The 13,908-nt window shown below is 44.2% G+C and overlaps 1 protein-coding gene across 1 annotated transcript; it reads left to right on the top strand.

Annotated features, from left to right (window-relative positions):
- The first annotated feature begins 7,168 nt into the window (after positions 1 to 7,168).
- On the top strand, positions 7,169 to 12,699 carry dlc (deltaC). Its single transcript, XM_072692068.1, has 9 exons — positions 7,169 to 7,616; positions 7,717 to 7,941; positions 8,096 to 8,156; positions 8,276 to 8,530; positions 8,945 to 9,306; positions 9,416 to 9,635; positions 10,231 to 10,936; positions 11,061 to 11,175; positions 11,286 to 12,699. The coding sequence occupies exons 1-9, from the start codon at positions 7,566 to 7,568 to the stop codon at positions 11,289 to 11,291; spliced, it is 2,001 nt and encodes a 666-aa protein (XP_072548169.1). The 5' UTR covers positions 7,169 to 7,565; the 3' UTR covers positions 11,292 to 12,699.
- Positions 12,700 to 13,908: the final 1,209 nt, after the last annotated feature.

Raw genomic sequence — 13,908 nt, 5'->3', positions numbered from 1 at the left:
CTTTGTTTTTATTGATTTTTTATTTAGTTCGTTATATACCATCAGAAGATAAAGTTGCTAACCTTCAAAAAACCCATTTGAGGTTCACAGATGGAGCTCATGAACTACTGCTGCCCCTTTGAGGCTTTGTTTACATTTTTGTGCCATAAGAATAGAACTGATTAAGCCAGTTGCTGTCCAAGCGCAGAAGGTGCTAACTTTACCCGTTTTGATGGCTTTAGCTTTTGTTTGGCTGCATCAGTTACAGGTGAGCATACTGAGAGTGCTTCACCTCCTGCCAGCGCTGGGACTGCTGAGGGTGCTGTTCTCCGCCTGTTTCAGAGAGAAGAGGTGTCACACTTTTGCTTTTGCTTTTCGTCTTAACGCCTCGGCTCCTCACACGCCGCCACGTGCCACACTGACCTCGGGCGCACACGTCACAATGGCGAAGCACCCCAGCGCGAGCTAGCTGAAACGTCACCGATTAAAACGCAATTATCAACTTTTAACCCCTTCCTGTCCAACAAGGTGCATTTAATACGAAGTCTGGTGAAATATATAAATCTATGGTGAAATATATAAAGTATCAAAAGTTATAAAACGCTTAAAAACTTTATACTTTGTTTAAATGAGCTATCTGAGGCAATCTGCAAGACCCAGAATAAGCCTCAGACGGAAACTAACAATTTCTAACAAAGTCTTTAGTTGATTAGTTGATTGGTTGCTATTATATTTTATGTTGTTGTACTGCATTTTGTTCAAGATTTTAAATATAAATTCTGCTATTAGAACAGCCATACGTTGGACAAACATGTAGGAGAGCACATTGTAATGACATATCAATTTCAAATAATATTTTAATCATAATTTTGTAAATCATCTATTTTAATCATGTCAAATGTGTAATTTCTACATGTCAATCAGTAGTCCTGTGATGAAAAGACAGAACAGACTAAAATAAAGTGTTTATAAACTCATCTATTTCGCCATGTTTTGGAAATTAATCTTGAGATTTATGTTGGCTACGTTAATTAGCTACGCACCTTTATTGTTACTATACTTATACATGTGTGCAGTACAGCAAAAGTGTTCTCTTTGCATATCCCAATTTGAAAAGCCTGGAGCATAGAGGGCATCCTCTAGGGATCCTGCTTAATGGCTGCTCAACAGTGGCAGCTTAGCAGGCCTAGGTATAAAACCCAAAACACTGTAATCAATTAAACAGCACTTTAACAGAGAACCTGGGTTCTGAACCTACAACCTTTTGTTCAATAACACAGCACTTTAACAAGGAACCTGGGTTTTAAACCTACAACCTTGTGCTCAATAACACAGCATTTTAACAGTGAACCTGGGCCCTGAACTTATAACCTTTTGTTCAATAACACAGCACTTTAACAGCGAACCTGGGTTCTGAACCTACAACCTTGTGTTCAATAACACAGCACTTTAACAGTAAATCTGGGTTCTGAACCTACAACCTTGTGTTCAATAACACAGCATTTTAACAGTGAACCTGGGTTCTGAACCTACAACCTTGTGCTCAATAACACAGCATTTTAACAGAAAACCTGGGTCCTGAACTTATAACCTTGTGTTCAATAACACAGCACTTTAACAGTGAACCTGGGTTCTGAACCTACAACCTTGTGTTCAATAACACAGCACCTTAACAGTGAACCTGGGTTTTAAACCTACAACCTTGTGCTCAATAACACAGCATTTTAACAGAAAACCTGGGTCCTGAACTTATAACCTTTTGTTCAATAACACAGCACTTTAACAAAGAACCTGGGTTCTCAACCTACAACCTTGTGTTCAATAACACAGCACTTTAACAGTAAATCTGGGTTCTGAACCTACAACCTTGTGCTCAATAACACAGCATTTTAACAGCGAACCTGGGTCCTGAACTTATAACCTTGTGTTCAATAACACAGCACTTTAACAGTGAACCTGGGTTCTGAACCTACAACCTTGTGTTCAATAACACAGCACTTTAATAAGGAACGTGGGTATCGAAAAAACAACTCTGTGATCAATAACAAAGCATTCTAAAAGTGGGCCTAGGAATTAAACCCACAACCCACAGTGATCACTAACACAGCTTCCTAAAAGTGGACACGGGTGTCGAAACCACAACCATGTGATTAATACATTTGTGCTTTAGCAATCGATATTGTAAATGACATCATTCTGTTTAACCACTCCCCCTTAAAAATTCCCAGTTGTACTTGAATTATCCGTTTGCCTTCTTTGTATCAGTAGGAATGACCTCACCAGGAAGCATCGTCTGAAATTGTGTTCCTTATGATTGCTCAGAATACCTTTGCTGAACTCCTACAGCTTGGATTACAAACAAGCCCTGGGTTAGCTCACTCTGCCCTGAGGGCACGAGGCCTCCTTGTTGTAAACCGAGGGCGATCATGCGTTGGGTAAACTGTTCTCGTTGCTCAACCCTGCAAACGGCAACGTGCCAACCAAACTGCTGCCCGAAGGCGCGAACAAATGTGTGTGACACGTTACATCATCGCGCACGTGGAGCAGAGCCGGTAAGGGGGGGTGGGGGGGCGGTATGTGGGAACCAGTATGTCTCGAGCTGCTGGTGTCGCTCGTCACACCTCGGCCAAGCGCGGATTCATATTTATGGGCTGTGCGCCTTCTGCCCCTGCTTCACACCTCTGCAGAAAGCCTGCAGAAGTGTGTCTTTCCGCTCGTGCTGATCGCCCCCACCCTCCTCCTCATCCTCACCTCGGTGCAGACACACGCCACCGCAGCAGAAGGCGACGGCTCCTGCACGTCTGGACCTGGACGCGTGCATGGACGATCGGTGCTTACTTACTTTAACACGTCCCTACCAAAACACACACACGCCCATTACACACACACACACACACACACACACACACACATTACACTGGAAATAATGATTCTCGATTCAGATGCGTCGAGTCGCTGCACTACAATTCAACTGGAAACACGTTCGTTCAGCTGCACCCACTCGACACGTTTGGATCATGTAAATTAAACACACTGTGTGTGTGTGTGTGTGTGTGTGTGTGTGTGTGTGTTTATGTGTATGTGTATATTTCCATTTACTGTCGTTAAAGGGGGGAATTCCACCATATTGGTGTTTTAAAAAGTCTGTTAAAATCTAAAGGTGTAGAAAAACACAGTCAGGCCCCAAAATCACCCCAAATGCTCCATCTAGCACAGAGAGATAGACAGAGAGAGACAGGGTTCAGTATGATGCTCGATCGACCAATTAGGAAGCATCTTTGTGCTAATTCGCCTTCAGAAAACCCAGACTGATTTGATGGCTGGTTTGCCTGGACTGAACAGGCGAAGATAGCTGCTTCCAGTGGTGAGCTCATGCCTGGTGAAGCGTAAGGATCTGAGGCACAAGCCAAATTGCGATGGCTAGATGACTGGGTCAGAACATCCCCAAAACATCAGGCAGGTCTTGCTAAATATTCCTGCTAAGCAGTGGTCAGTGGTACCTATCGTACCAATCGGTGATGTCATTCGTGGAGGTCCCATGGAGAACTTGAAGGATCTTGCTGCCAGATACCACACCACAGCTTCAGAGGTCTTGTGCAGAACAAACCTCGGCCAGGGTTGGTTTGGTGGTATTAGGGGAACACACACACCATTAGATGGGTGGTTTTAATGTTATGGCTAACACGGCTGTGCATTTTCCTTGATGGAGAACCTCGGTTAATTGTAGTGTCTGGAAAACAAATCCCAGCACCAGCATCACATATGAAACCTAGAAGCCACGCGCAGGTTCGCTGATGGGCTCGCACACCAGACCCCCTCCCTCGTTACAGCTCATAAAGCGCTGAATTTACGCTAATTTTAAGGTCATGCCTGATGTTCTCATTAGGGTCCATATAAACCCCTGATTTCTCAGAAGGGACTCATCATCCTCCAGAGTATCGATCAACCAAGCTGATCGATGTATTGATATCGAGTCTGCAAATGTCACTCGTGCGCCTTGCGCGTGCCAGCGCGTCCGCACCAGATGGCCCCCGCTTTGTTTAATAAGCAGGTTTTTAACTCCGTTGCGCGCGCGGACGTGTGGCGTATTGGCGAATGTGTTCCCTTCGGTCGCGCGAGCGCGCGCGCGCTCTCACGAATCCCCAAGCGGACTCACGAAGTTATATATATATAAATATAAATATATATATATATATATAATTAGACCACATATAATATATATAGGGTTGAGATTTACATGCAGGGTGAAGTGTAAATACTGCCACGTGAAAACGTAATTTTACCATCATCAACATTACAAATGAGTTCATGGGAAACTATATGAGCAACAACTGTCATAAAATAATGTATAAGAAATTCAAGTAAAAAAAGGTATTAAATAATACCGGCTACCGGTTTCAATCACCCACCACAGTTCTGCCCCTAAACAGATATTTTTATAAATCAATTTAATAAAAACGAGTTGCTTTGTACATTCAGGATGAAGGCAAAACAGTTATAAATAAAAACTTATTTTACACTTATTTTAATCAAGATGAACCCCATATAAAAAGCATATAGGTTTTAGATAGTAAATAAAATGGCCATATTTATTTATAATTCATTACCATTGTAAGGAAACATGTCTGTAATTTCTCTACAGCTACTCTACAGTCATTTCTCACCATCCCACTCTGATGATTTGTTTACATTCAACAACTGATTCTGCAGAAATTATGAAAAGTGGAATTCCCCTTTAAGCCTGACACGGTTGATACTATCAGTAAAAGGAATCAAGGTGAATTAAATGTACATGAAATTGTATTTCACACACTTTTATCGTCCTAATGCAACCAATCAAACCACACGACGCTGTAAAAGTAAACAAACAAACAAACAAACAAAATCAGGTACTTTAAACAGATCGAAGCGGTCAGGAAAACTAGCGGGAACAAGTGCCTGTTTACGTCGAGGATAAACACCTACTCACGTGCTCATTGTTTGGTTTAACACAAGCCACGAAAGCAGACTGTCTGAGTAATTGTGTATTAATAAATGAACAATAGCCCCCCTCTCCTCAGCCTCGGGGTAAAGCGTGCTGTGGGCGGGGTCAGCCGAGGCACGCGCGGGATTCATTAGCACAACAAAAGAACCATAAACCAGAGACGAGCAACAGTTTGGAGGTGCTGCCGCGAGAGCACTTTCTTCCACACTTCCAAACTCACAGTTAGGACCATCGATGAAGTCTGAACTGAAAGCCGCCCCCATCAATCGACCAAATGAAACGTTAGTCCCGGGCAATGTCCATTAAACAAGTCATCTGCAACAGGGGGAGACCACATCTGAGCCAGAGTGGAGGCTAGCGGGAGCTCTGTTAGCGCCACAGCTCTACTTTATTGCAGGCAACTTGTCCTGGCTGCATGTCTGGGGCTCTTAATTTGCAACCGTTGGTGTTGCTGGAGGTAGCATATGGCGCACGCGCGCTCATTTCGCCCGACACGCTACACACACACATAGCCTACAGACACACGTACATAAGCGCGCGTGCATCTTTCTAACCGTTCTGGACTTCGCATCGCTGCATGTGGATGAATAACGGTGCTCTATGCTAAAGGTCAGCTCCACATCCACCTGCTGAATAAGCAGCTAATTTGCGCATCTTAAATAAAGAACATCTCGAGCTTGATGGTTGAGGAGAAACGTCGAGGAGAGACTTCCTCACTAGAACCTCTGAGATTAACCCAGATTAGGATCTAAGCAGACAGGGCCAGTGCAGAGGTGGCGCGTGCAGAGACAAAAAGGGGAGGTGGGGCAGAGTGTGTGCAGGTGCTGGAGTAGCCTGTATTATCATACAGCTGTGGCCAGCACAGCCCCTACACACACACACACACACACACACACACCACAAAAGCAATTATCTGTAATCTGAAATGCTCATATGCACCCCACCTCCCCAGACTCACCCATACACACACACACACACACACACACGCGCGCGCGCGCATGCCCTCCCTCTTCCCCCAAGGCCCACGGTGCAATCCCACATAACAAAAGAGAGCCTCCGGATCTTTGGGGTGAGGGTGAGGGGGGCGCCCCCGCGACGCTTTTGCCCGTTTAACGACTCACACGCGTCAGAACAATCCCACACTTTAGAGCTGAATTAAAAAGGGGGAGTGAGAACAAGCCCCCCCCCCCCACCACCACCACCACCACCACACACACACCCCTCGAGGAAAATGCCAAAAACAGCCTAGAGAAAAGCTTGGCACGCGACACCAAGAGAGATAGAGAGAGGGGCGAATGCATGGTTTATTAATTATTTAATTAACTGTGTTTGTTTGTGTGTTTGTTTGTGTGTGTGTTTGTGTGTGTGTTTGTGTGTTTGTTTGTGTGTGTGTTTGTGTGTTTGTTTGTGTGTTTGTTTGTGTGTGTGTGTTTGTGTGTGTGTTTGTGTGTTTGTTTGTGTGTTTGTTTGTGTGTGTGTGTTTGTGTGTGTGTTTGTGTGTTTGTTTGCTTATTTATTTGTTTGTGTGTTTGTTTGTGTGTTTGTGTGTGTTTGTGTGTTTGTTTGTGTGTTTGTTTGTTTGTGTGTGTGTTTGTGTGTGTGTTTGTGTGTGTGTTTGTGTGTTTGTTTGTGTGTTTGTTTGTTTGTGTGTTTGTTTGTTTGTGTGTTTGTTTGTGTGTGTGTTTGTGTGTGTGTTTGTGTGTTTGTTTGTTTGTGTGTTTGTTTGTGTGTGTGTTTGTTTGCTTATTTATTTGTTTGTGTGTTTGTTTGTTTAAAGATACAAATATTCCCCCAAAAGATCAACAAACAAAATAAACAATGAAACGTAATAATTCAACTTAAGTAAAGTCTGTGTATATTTGATATTTGATACTTTTCAGAATTTCATTTTAACATGATTAGTTTAGAAATTCTATTATTACAAACGCGCGCGAGCGTCCCTACACTATTAACACGCGCCCAGAGAAATGAGCGCTGGAGAATATCTTTAAACGGTGATTCGGCTGTAAATGAGTAACTCATTATAAACTAGAAATGACAGCAGACTCTGATTGTGCACTTTGGCCTCTTCACAAAGTGTGATTTTCGGACTGATTATTTTCACACTGTTGTTCAAAAGAGCGCAGCGCTCATTTGCATATTCGGCACCGCCCCTCGGACTCAAATACAGGCTCTGCGCTGCGCCGAGCAGAAACGCACAGTCCAAAGTCCGCACAGCAGCAGCCGGAGCTGAAGCAACTCCACTTCACTCACTGTCGCTCCGCACGGCTCTTTAGCACGATTCTAACTTTTGAAGACAAACTCGTTTTGAGCTTTTTATGTTTAAGTCCCTTTTTTGAGTCGGGCATTCTCTCGTATCGGATACCTGCAGCGTGTTTAGGGTTAATTTAAACTTTACGTCGCTCCGTTTTGCTTCTTCGAGTTTTGCCTCTTTTGCCTGGTTATTCCTGCACACCGGATACCTACCTTTATTTGGGCTTAACTCGCTCCACGGCCATTCCTTCACTGTTATTTTTCTCAGCTCTTTTTTAAATTTGGAAGTGAGCCCGCTGGACTCTCTCCACTGTCTGCTGTCTCGGCAGACGGACCACTCACCAAAACAATGGCTCGCGTCTTACCAACGTGCCTCGTTCTTCTCCTTTCGTCCTACCTGGTGAGTATTCGGCTCCTGTGGCCCTGCTTGATGCCGTCCACCGTCGTGTCCCCCTTTCCGTACTCATTCTCATCTCCTCCTTCTCTCTGTCCGACCCCAGGTCAGCTCCTCCGGTGTGTTCGAGCTGAAGGTGCGCGAGTTCCACAGCGAGCGCGCTTCCAACAGCAGCATCTTCTTCCGCGTGTGCCTGAAACATCCCCAGGACGTGATCCTGCCGAAGCCTCCGTGCACGTACGGCAAGGGCCTGACGGAGACCCTAAAGGCTGACCCCAGCTCCATCTCCAGCAGTGCCCCCATCAGAGTGCCCTTCTCATACAAATGGCCGGTGAGTAGTTCCTCAGTGCTCCTGTTTTTATATGATACAGCTACAATATGTGAGCATATTAGGTCCCTTATGTCAAAGTTGGTATTTATGTATGAATAATGTGTATATATGTATGTCTGAATATGCATTAAAAGGCAAATATCTCATCCCACAGGGAACATTTTCGCTAATTATTGAGGCATTGAGAGTCGAGTCGTCTTCCGAACAGTCCACCGGTAAGACCCCACTTCCCTTCTTCTCCTTCACACCTTCTCAGTGTGTGTCCTTTTTATTTTAAGACCACAGAGACAAAGATCAAACGACTGACCAAACTCTTCATATATCTCTCTTTCAGAAAACCCAGACGATGTCCTCATCTGCCTGGCCACCAAGCGTACCCTGGCTGTTGGGAATTCAACTCAGGATGTTCACATAAAAGATCAAAGCAAGCTGAGTTACTCCTATCACGTCGCCTGTGATGAGCATTACTACGGCGACAGCTGCTCCTACTACTGCCGACCCCGCAACGACACCTTCGGCCACTACACGTGCGACTCCACTGGCAACAGGATTTGCCTGGAGGGGTGGAAAGGAGACTACTGCTCACAACGTAAGTGTCTCTACAATATTCCTTTGTAGTCTTGAGTGCTCAGAATTAGGAACCACTTTCAGGGAGGTCAAAGAGATAAAAAAAAATAGCAACGCCAAGTTCAACGGCCTCTTTTCGCCCGACGGAAAGGCTCAAGTCGTACTAGATCAGGGTCTGTCTGCCTCCTTTTGTTGGCCTGACAATAGAAGCAAGGAGCATGGTTTAACAGGCACACGCGTTGGAACTTAATGTGCTCTGCCTTGCGTGAAAAACGACGGCATGTGTTTCTTTTGTGTGAGCCCCAGCTGCTTAGTTTTAGTACTTAACAAATACTTGATGTGTCTGAGCCTTGTGGAGGGAGGGGTTGTTTAGTGCTGGGGACCAGGGCACCTTTCATTCTAATTTTCCCCCTTTTCTCCCTCTCTTTTCTAACAGCCATCTGCTCGTCTGGCTGCAGCGAGGAGCACGGTTATTGTGAGACCCCCGGCGAGTGCAAGTGCCGCCTCGGGTGGCAGGGCCCCCTCTGCGACGAGTGCCAGCGCTACCCGGGCTGCTTGCACGGCACCTGCAACCAGCCATGGCAGTGCATCTGCAAGGAGGGCTGGGGCGGCCTCTTCTGCAACCAGGACCTGAACTTCTGCACCAATCACAAGCCCTGCATGAACGACGCCACCTGCACCAACACAGGACAGGGCAGCTACACCTGCACCTGCAAGCCTGGCTTCAGCGGCACCAATTGCGAGATTGAGATCAGCGAGTGCGACAGCAACCCATGCAAAAACGGTGGCAGCTGCAACGTAAGTCCTTTATGTGCTCCCTGTGCTACACAGTGTTGTCTTGGAAAAGTCAGGCTGCTTCTTCTCACCTTAGGCCAGATTGCTCATGGGTTTTCTTCTTTTTTTACAGGATATGGTGAACGACTACACATGCACATGCCCTCAGGGCTTCTATGGCAAGAACTGTGAGATCAGCGCCATGACCTGCGCAGATGGCCCCTGCTTCAACGGAGGCACCTGCATCGCTGACAGCGTGACCGGAGGCTACTCCTGCCGCTGCCCTCCTGGTTACATGGGCTCCAACTGTGAGAAGAAAATCGACAGATGCAGCAGCAGTCCCTGTGCTAACGGTAAGAATTGCATCCCATAAACCACACACAAGAAAACTTGGGTTTCTTGAGAACGTTATCAGCAACAGTAGGGTGACTGTTTGCCGCGTAGGCATTCCTTAGCTGTTGCAACCGTCTGGCTCTCCTAGCTCTGCTGCACATTGCAACGCCAACTTTTGAGATGTTTTGAGATGCATCCATTTAGCATAACACTGTCGTCCACAGCAAGAATGCTGCTTGGACAGGATAGGAGAGACGCCAGTGTTCCTCTCATGCTGATATGAAGGCTAAGATAGCGCCATGGTGACAAAGCAGCCCTTACACGTCTTGTTGCGAAAAAATACAAGACTCCTTTCCCAAGGGTTCTAATTACCAACTTGTTCATGTTAGCAAGCGGTTATCAGTCTACTGCTAAATTCCTTCTGCCAATTTGGCTGAGCTACACAAGCTCTGTCTGCAGCAAGCCCCCATTTGCCCATATACTCATGTCCCGCATTCAGAGTTTTTTTGAGCATGTTTGACTTTATTTATAATACATACTGGTGCATGGTGGTGGCACAGAAGATGATAAGTGCAGTGTTTCAGAGGTTCAATTTCTCCTTGTTCTCTCGTACAGGTGGTCAATGCCTAGACCTAGGTCTCAGCTTGGTGTGCAGATGCCGCCCGGGCTTCCGAGGCTCCCGCTGCGAAATAAACGTAGACGACTGCGCCCGCAACCCCTGCCGCAACGCCGGAACATGCGTGGACGGCATCAACGACTACACCTGCAAGTGCACTCTGGGCTTCACAGGCAAGGACTGCAGTGTCCGTGCAGATGCCTGCAGCCTGTTGCCCTGCGAGAATGGAGGAACTTGCTATACCCACTTCAGCGGGCCCGTGTGCCAGTGCCCACCAGGCTTCATGGGCTCCCGCTGCGAGTACAGCCAGCCACCCACACGACCACCCACCACACGCGAAAGCGGCAGCTTCCCCGCAGCCCTGGCCGTCTCCTTCGCCCTGGGCCTGATCACCCTGACCCTGGTGCTGTGCGCCGCCATCATCCTCCTGAGGCAGATGAGGCGTCGTGGCAAAGACACATCCATCTCCGTGCGGAACCACCTGGACACAGTCAACAACCGTGCCTCTGTGATCTCCACCAACCTGTCTGGCTTCAAGGAGAAGGAGGCCTTCCTCATCCCTGGCGGCCCATACAAGGTGTCCAACAAGGATGTGGCGCTGAGCTCTGGCATCATGGACACATGCAACAAAGCCAACAACAAGCAGAAGATGGTGGACTACAATTTGGCCAATGAGGAGAAAAACACAAAGGACAAGCTAGACCTGTAAGTATCTTCTTCTCCTTTCGCTCTTTGTCTCTCCACCGTCCAAACCACAAATGTGTGTACCCACACATTTGTAAACAACTGAATTGTGGCTAACCTGGCTTTTGTCTTTTTTTGTCTTCAGGAAAAACTCAGAGACCAGTATATTGGTTCCTTCTTTGAGCTTCCCAAAGGAAAATTTATACCATCCCGTATACATCATTCCAGACCAGATGGAACCATCTATTTTTGCTACTGAGGTAAAAATCCTAAAATATCTCAGAAATCATACTCCATGATTCATACTCTGCATTCTTATTTGCTCCTCATTTGTTCACATAATCTAACAGTTTGTCTTCTCTTCCCTCAGGTTTAACAGTATTGTCTGACCTGGAGCACCTCAATCACTGGCAAGCTTCACCTTACCATGTTTACACACTTTTAACGGACAATTGGAAGACGTGAAGAGAGTATATATTATATAGACCTATATTATTTAATATTTATTCATGCTGCTCACAATGAAAGGACTACTTTTTTGACAAGGACAATGTTGTTGCGAAGACAAAGCAAGAGAAGCAACAGAAGCTGAAAGAGGGCTGGAAGAAGGGAGAAACCACCAGCAATATTTGCACTACGTTTTTTTATTTGCTTTTTATTTTAAATATCCAATATAGATACACATATATAAATATATATATATATATTTTTGTTATTTTTTTTTTTTTAAGATCATGAACTCTGTGGTTGAACAGTAGAGAATCAAATGTACCATAATCACAGAAAGGCAGGACCTTTTCTCTGCAGATGCCTTATATGGGAAAAAAGTGTATCTCAATCTAAAAGAGCGTGCCTTATACCAAACAAGGACTTGCATCCAGTCAATCAAGCCTTAAGACTCTGTGACGAGCTGAAACAAAGGACATAGAACTGAATCAGTCCTGGAACCTGACCTTGGAATACCTTCTGGAAGGTTCTGAATGCTATCTGCATGTAATCGAGGATCTATCCACCGACAAGCAATCAATGTGATCAACAGGCTGGTTTCTGCTGCAGCCAGGGTGGACAGTGGTCATAGGATATCCATTACACAGCACCCAATGCCTTTAATGGTCTTGACTATCAGTGAAAACTTGACTATCAAAGCGAAGCCAATCCAAACAAGTGCCTAATTTTATCTGTACCATGGCTTAATGAAAAAAGGGTACTTCTTAGAAACACAGGTTTTAACAAATCCTTCGTGGCTTCATACAACCTGTAATGTATTTACTAGTCCTGTTTAAGTTTCTCATTAGAAATAGATTTGCTCTCCAAGCAACAGTTGGGGTACAGACTGTTTTTATACCACGACTTGATGGATGCTGTTGCATACAGCTTTCATCCTGTCATAGCTCACTGCCAGTAGGCTATTTCCTACATTCCCATGACTTAAAAGAAGCATTTTGTCCTGACCAATAGCCTCGGCCACTGTCAAGATTTCCTGGCGCGTTGAATCTCTGAATTTTGGGGGTTTTAAAAGAAGATCCACAAAGAGTTTTTTTTTCTAGTATATTTTTTCACTTTGAACCAAATAGATTGTTATATACGTATATATATATGTTATATTAATATTCTCTTTTAATTTAACAATGCAATGCTGTACAAAATGTTGAGATATTCCTACTATTTAATTTGATTGTAAATAATTTGTATTTATAAAGAGAATTGTATATATGTCAATGTTATGTGCCTATCACCACAAAGCCAGAAATATATATTTTTCTTAGAATAAATCATAAAATCTATTACTGCCTCATGCCTTTTGCTTGCTCAGTGTTGTGGAAGACTTTACTGATGTTCACTCAAGGTTCTGGAGCACTTTCCTACTCTTATATGCACTAGCAGTTGAAAGAATTGCTCCAATGTTTATTTTTTGGTAATCTGCAATGAACACAAACACAAGAAACGGACAACTATAAATATTTATTAGTTTTGATATCAGAATATTGTAGGTCATCATCTGGCCTGGATAACCACCTTAAACTGCTTTGTCATACTGCCAAAGCTATTTCTTTATGGTGCAAAGCAGAGCTGTCCAAAGTGGCCCATGAGGACTTTGGATTTGGCTTACCAAAAATATACCTTTACACCCCTGGTTTTACACAATCTAGAACTTATTGCCTTCTCATTTTCCTTTTCAAACATTTTTGTGTCGTTATTAACACAGTTTGAAACGTTCCTACCTCTATTATTTCTAGTTTACTGTTTTTTTGGCCCTCGGCTCACCACAGACATTGTATTTTGGCCCCAAAGACAAAAGGTTGGGCCAAGGCCATAGTCACAATATAATTAATGTAAAAAACAATATAAGAAATATTCCACTCACTAGTTTTGTGCAATGTTAGCATTCATCAGTGTTCCTATCTGTTGTCCGTATAGCTCACTTCTCTGACATCTCTTACGAAAAGGTAAAATTAACAGCACTTTGCACTGAAACTGTTCCACTGTTTTTGTGGAAATACATATTATTTTACTAAGAAAAGTCCATAACTGTATGAATTGACTTTTGGTGTCAACAGGCCGATTTGTGAGCACTAAATTACTCAACCATCACTGCTAACGTTAGCTTTTATAACCAGGTTACCAGGAAAGTATCATATTCAATGTCATTACATTACATTAAGTTATATTTATTAGAAAATGTTAGAAAAGGTTTAGTAAAGTGTCCATCGTTGTAGTGCATGTGTAAAACATGGAGAGTAGTAGCTTTAATTGATCAAGTCATGAGCATGAGCAATGATCTGCAGTGTTTTGGCTCGGAAAACCAACTTTTCTCCATTAAAAGACTGGTGTTAGCACCTTTTTACCGCTGCCACAAATACAAATTTAAGAAGCGACACATGATTGAAATCCAGTGATTTTTCACTGTTTTGAAAATGTACCAATCATTGTGTCTAGTCCATTCCTGGAGTTCGTTGTGGAACAAGGAACCAGATTTGACTTTTTTCTTTGTT

Source organism: Salminus brasiliensis, chromosome 11 (genome assembly GCF_030463535.1).
Source record: "Salminus brasiliensis chromosome 11, fSalBra1.hap2, whole genome shotgun sequence".
NCBI lineage: Eukaryota > Metazoa > Chordata > Actinopteri > Characiformes > Bryconidae > Salminus > Salminus brasiliensis.
This window is presented reverse-complemented; position numbering and strand designations above follow the sequence as displayed.

What these genes read in the sequence shown, in the direction of transcription:
- dlc (XM_072692068.1), top strand. Translation starts at nt 7,566, where the DNA reads ATGGCTCGCGTCTTACCAACGTGCCTCGTTCTTCTCCTTTCGTCCTAC. An exon ending in AAAACGGTGGCAGCTGCAAC is followed by an intron (nt 9,307 to 9,415) that starts GTAAGTCCTTTA and finishes CTTTTTTTACAG; the next exon opens with GATATGGTGAACGACTACAC. An exon ending in ACAAAGGACAAGCTAGACCT is followed by an intron (nt 10,937 to 11,060) that starts GTAAGTATCTTC and finishes TTTTGTCTTCAG; the next exon opens with GAAAAACTCAGAGACCAGTA.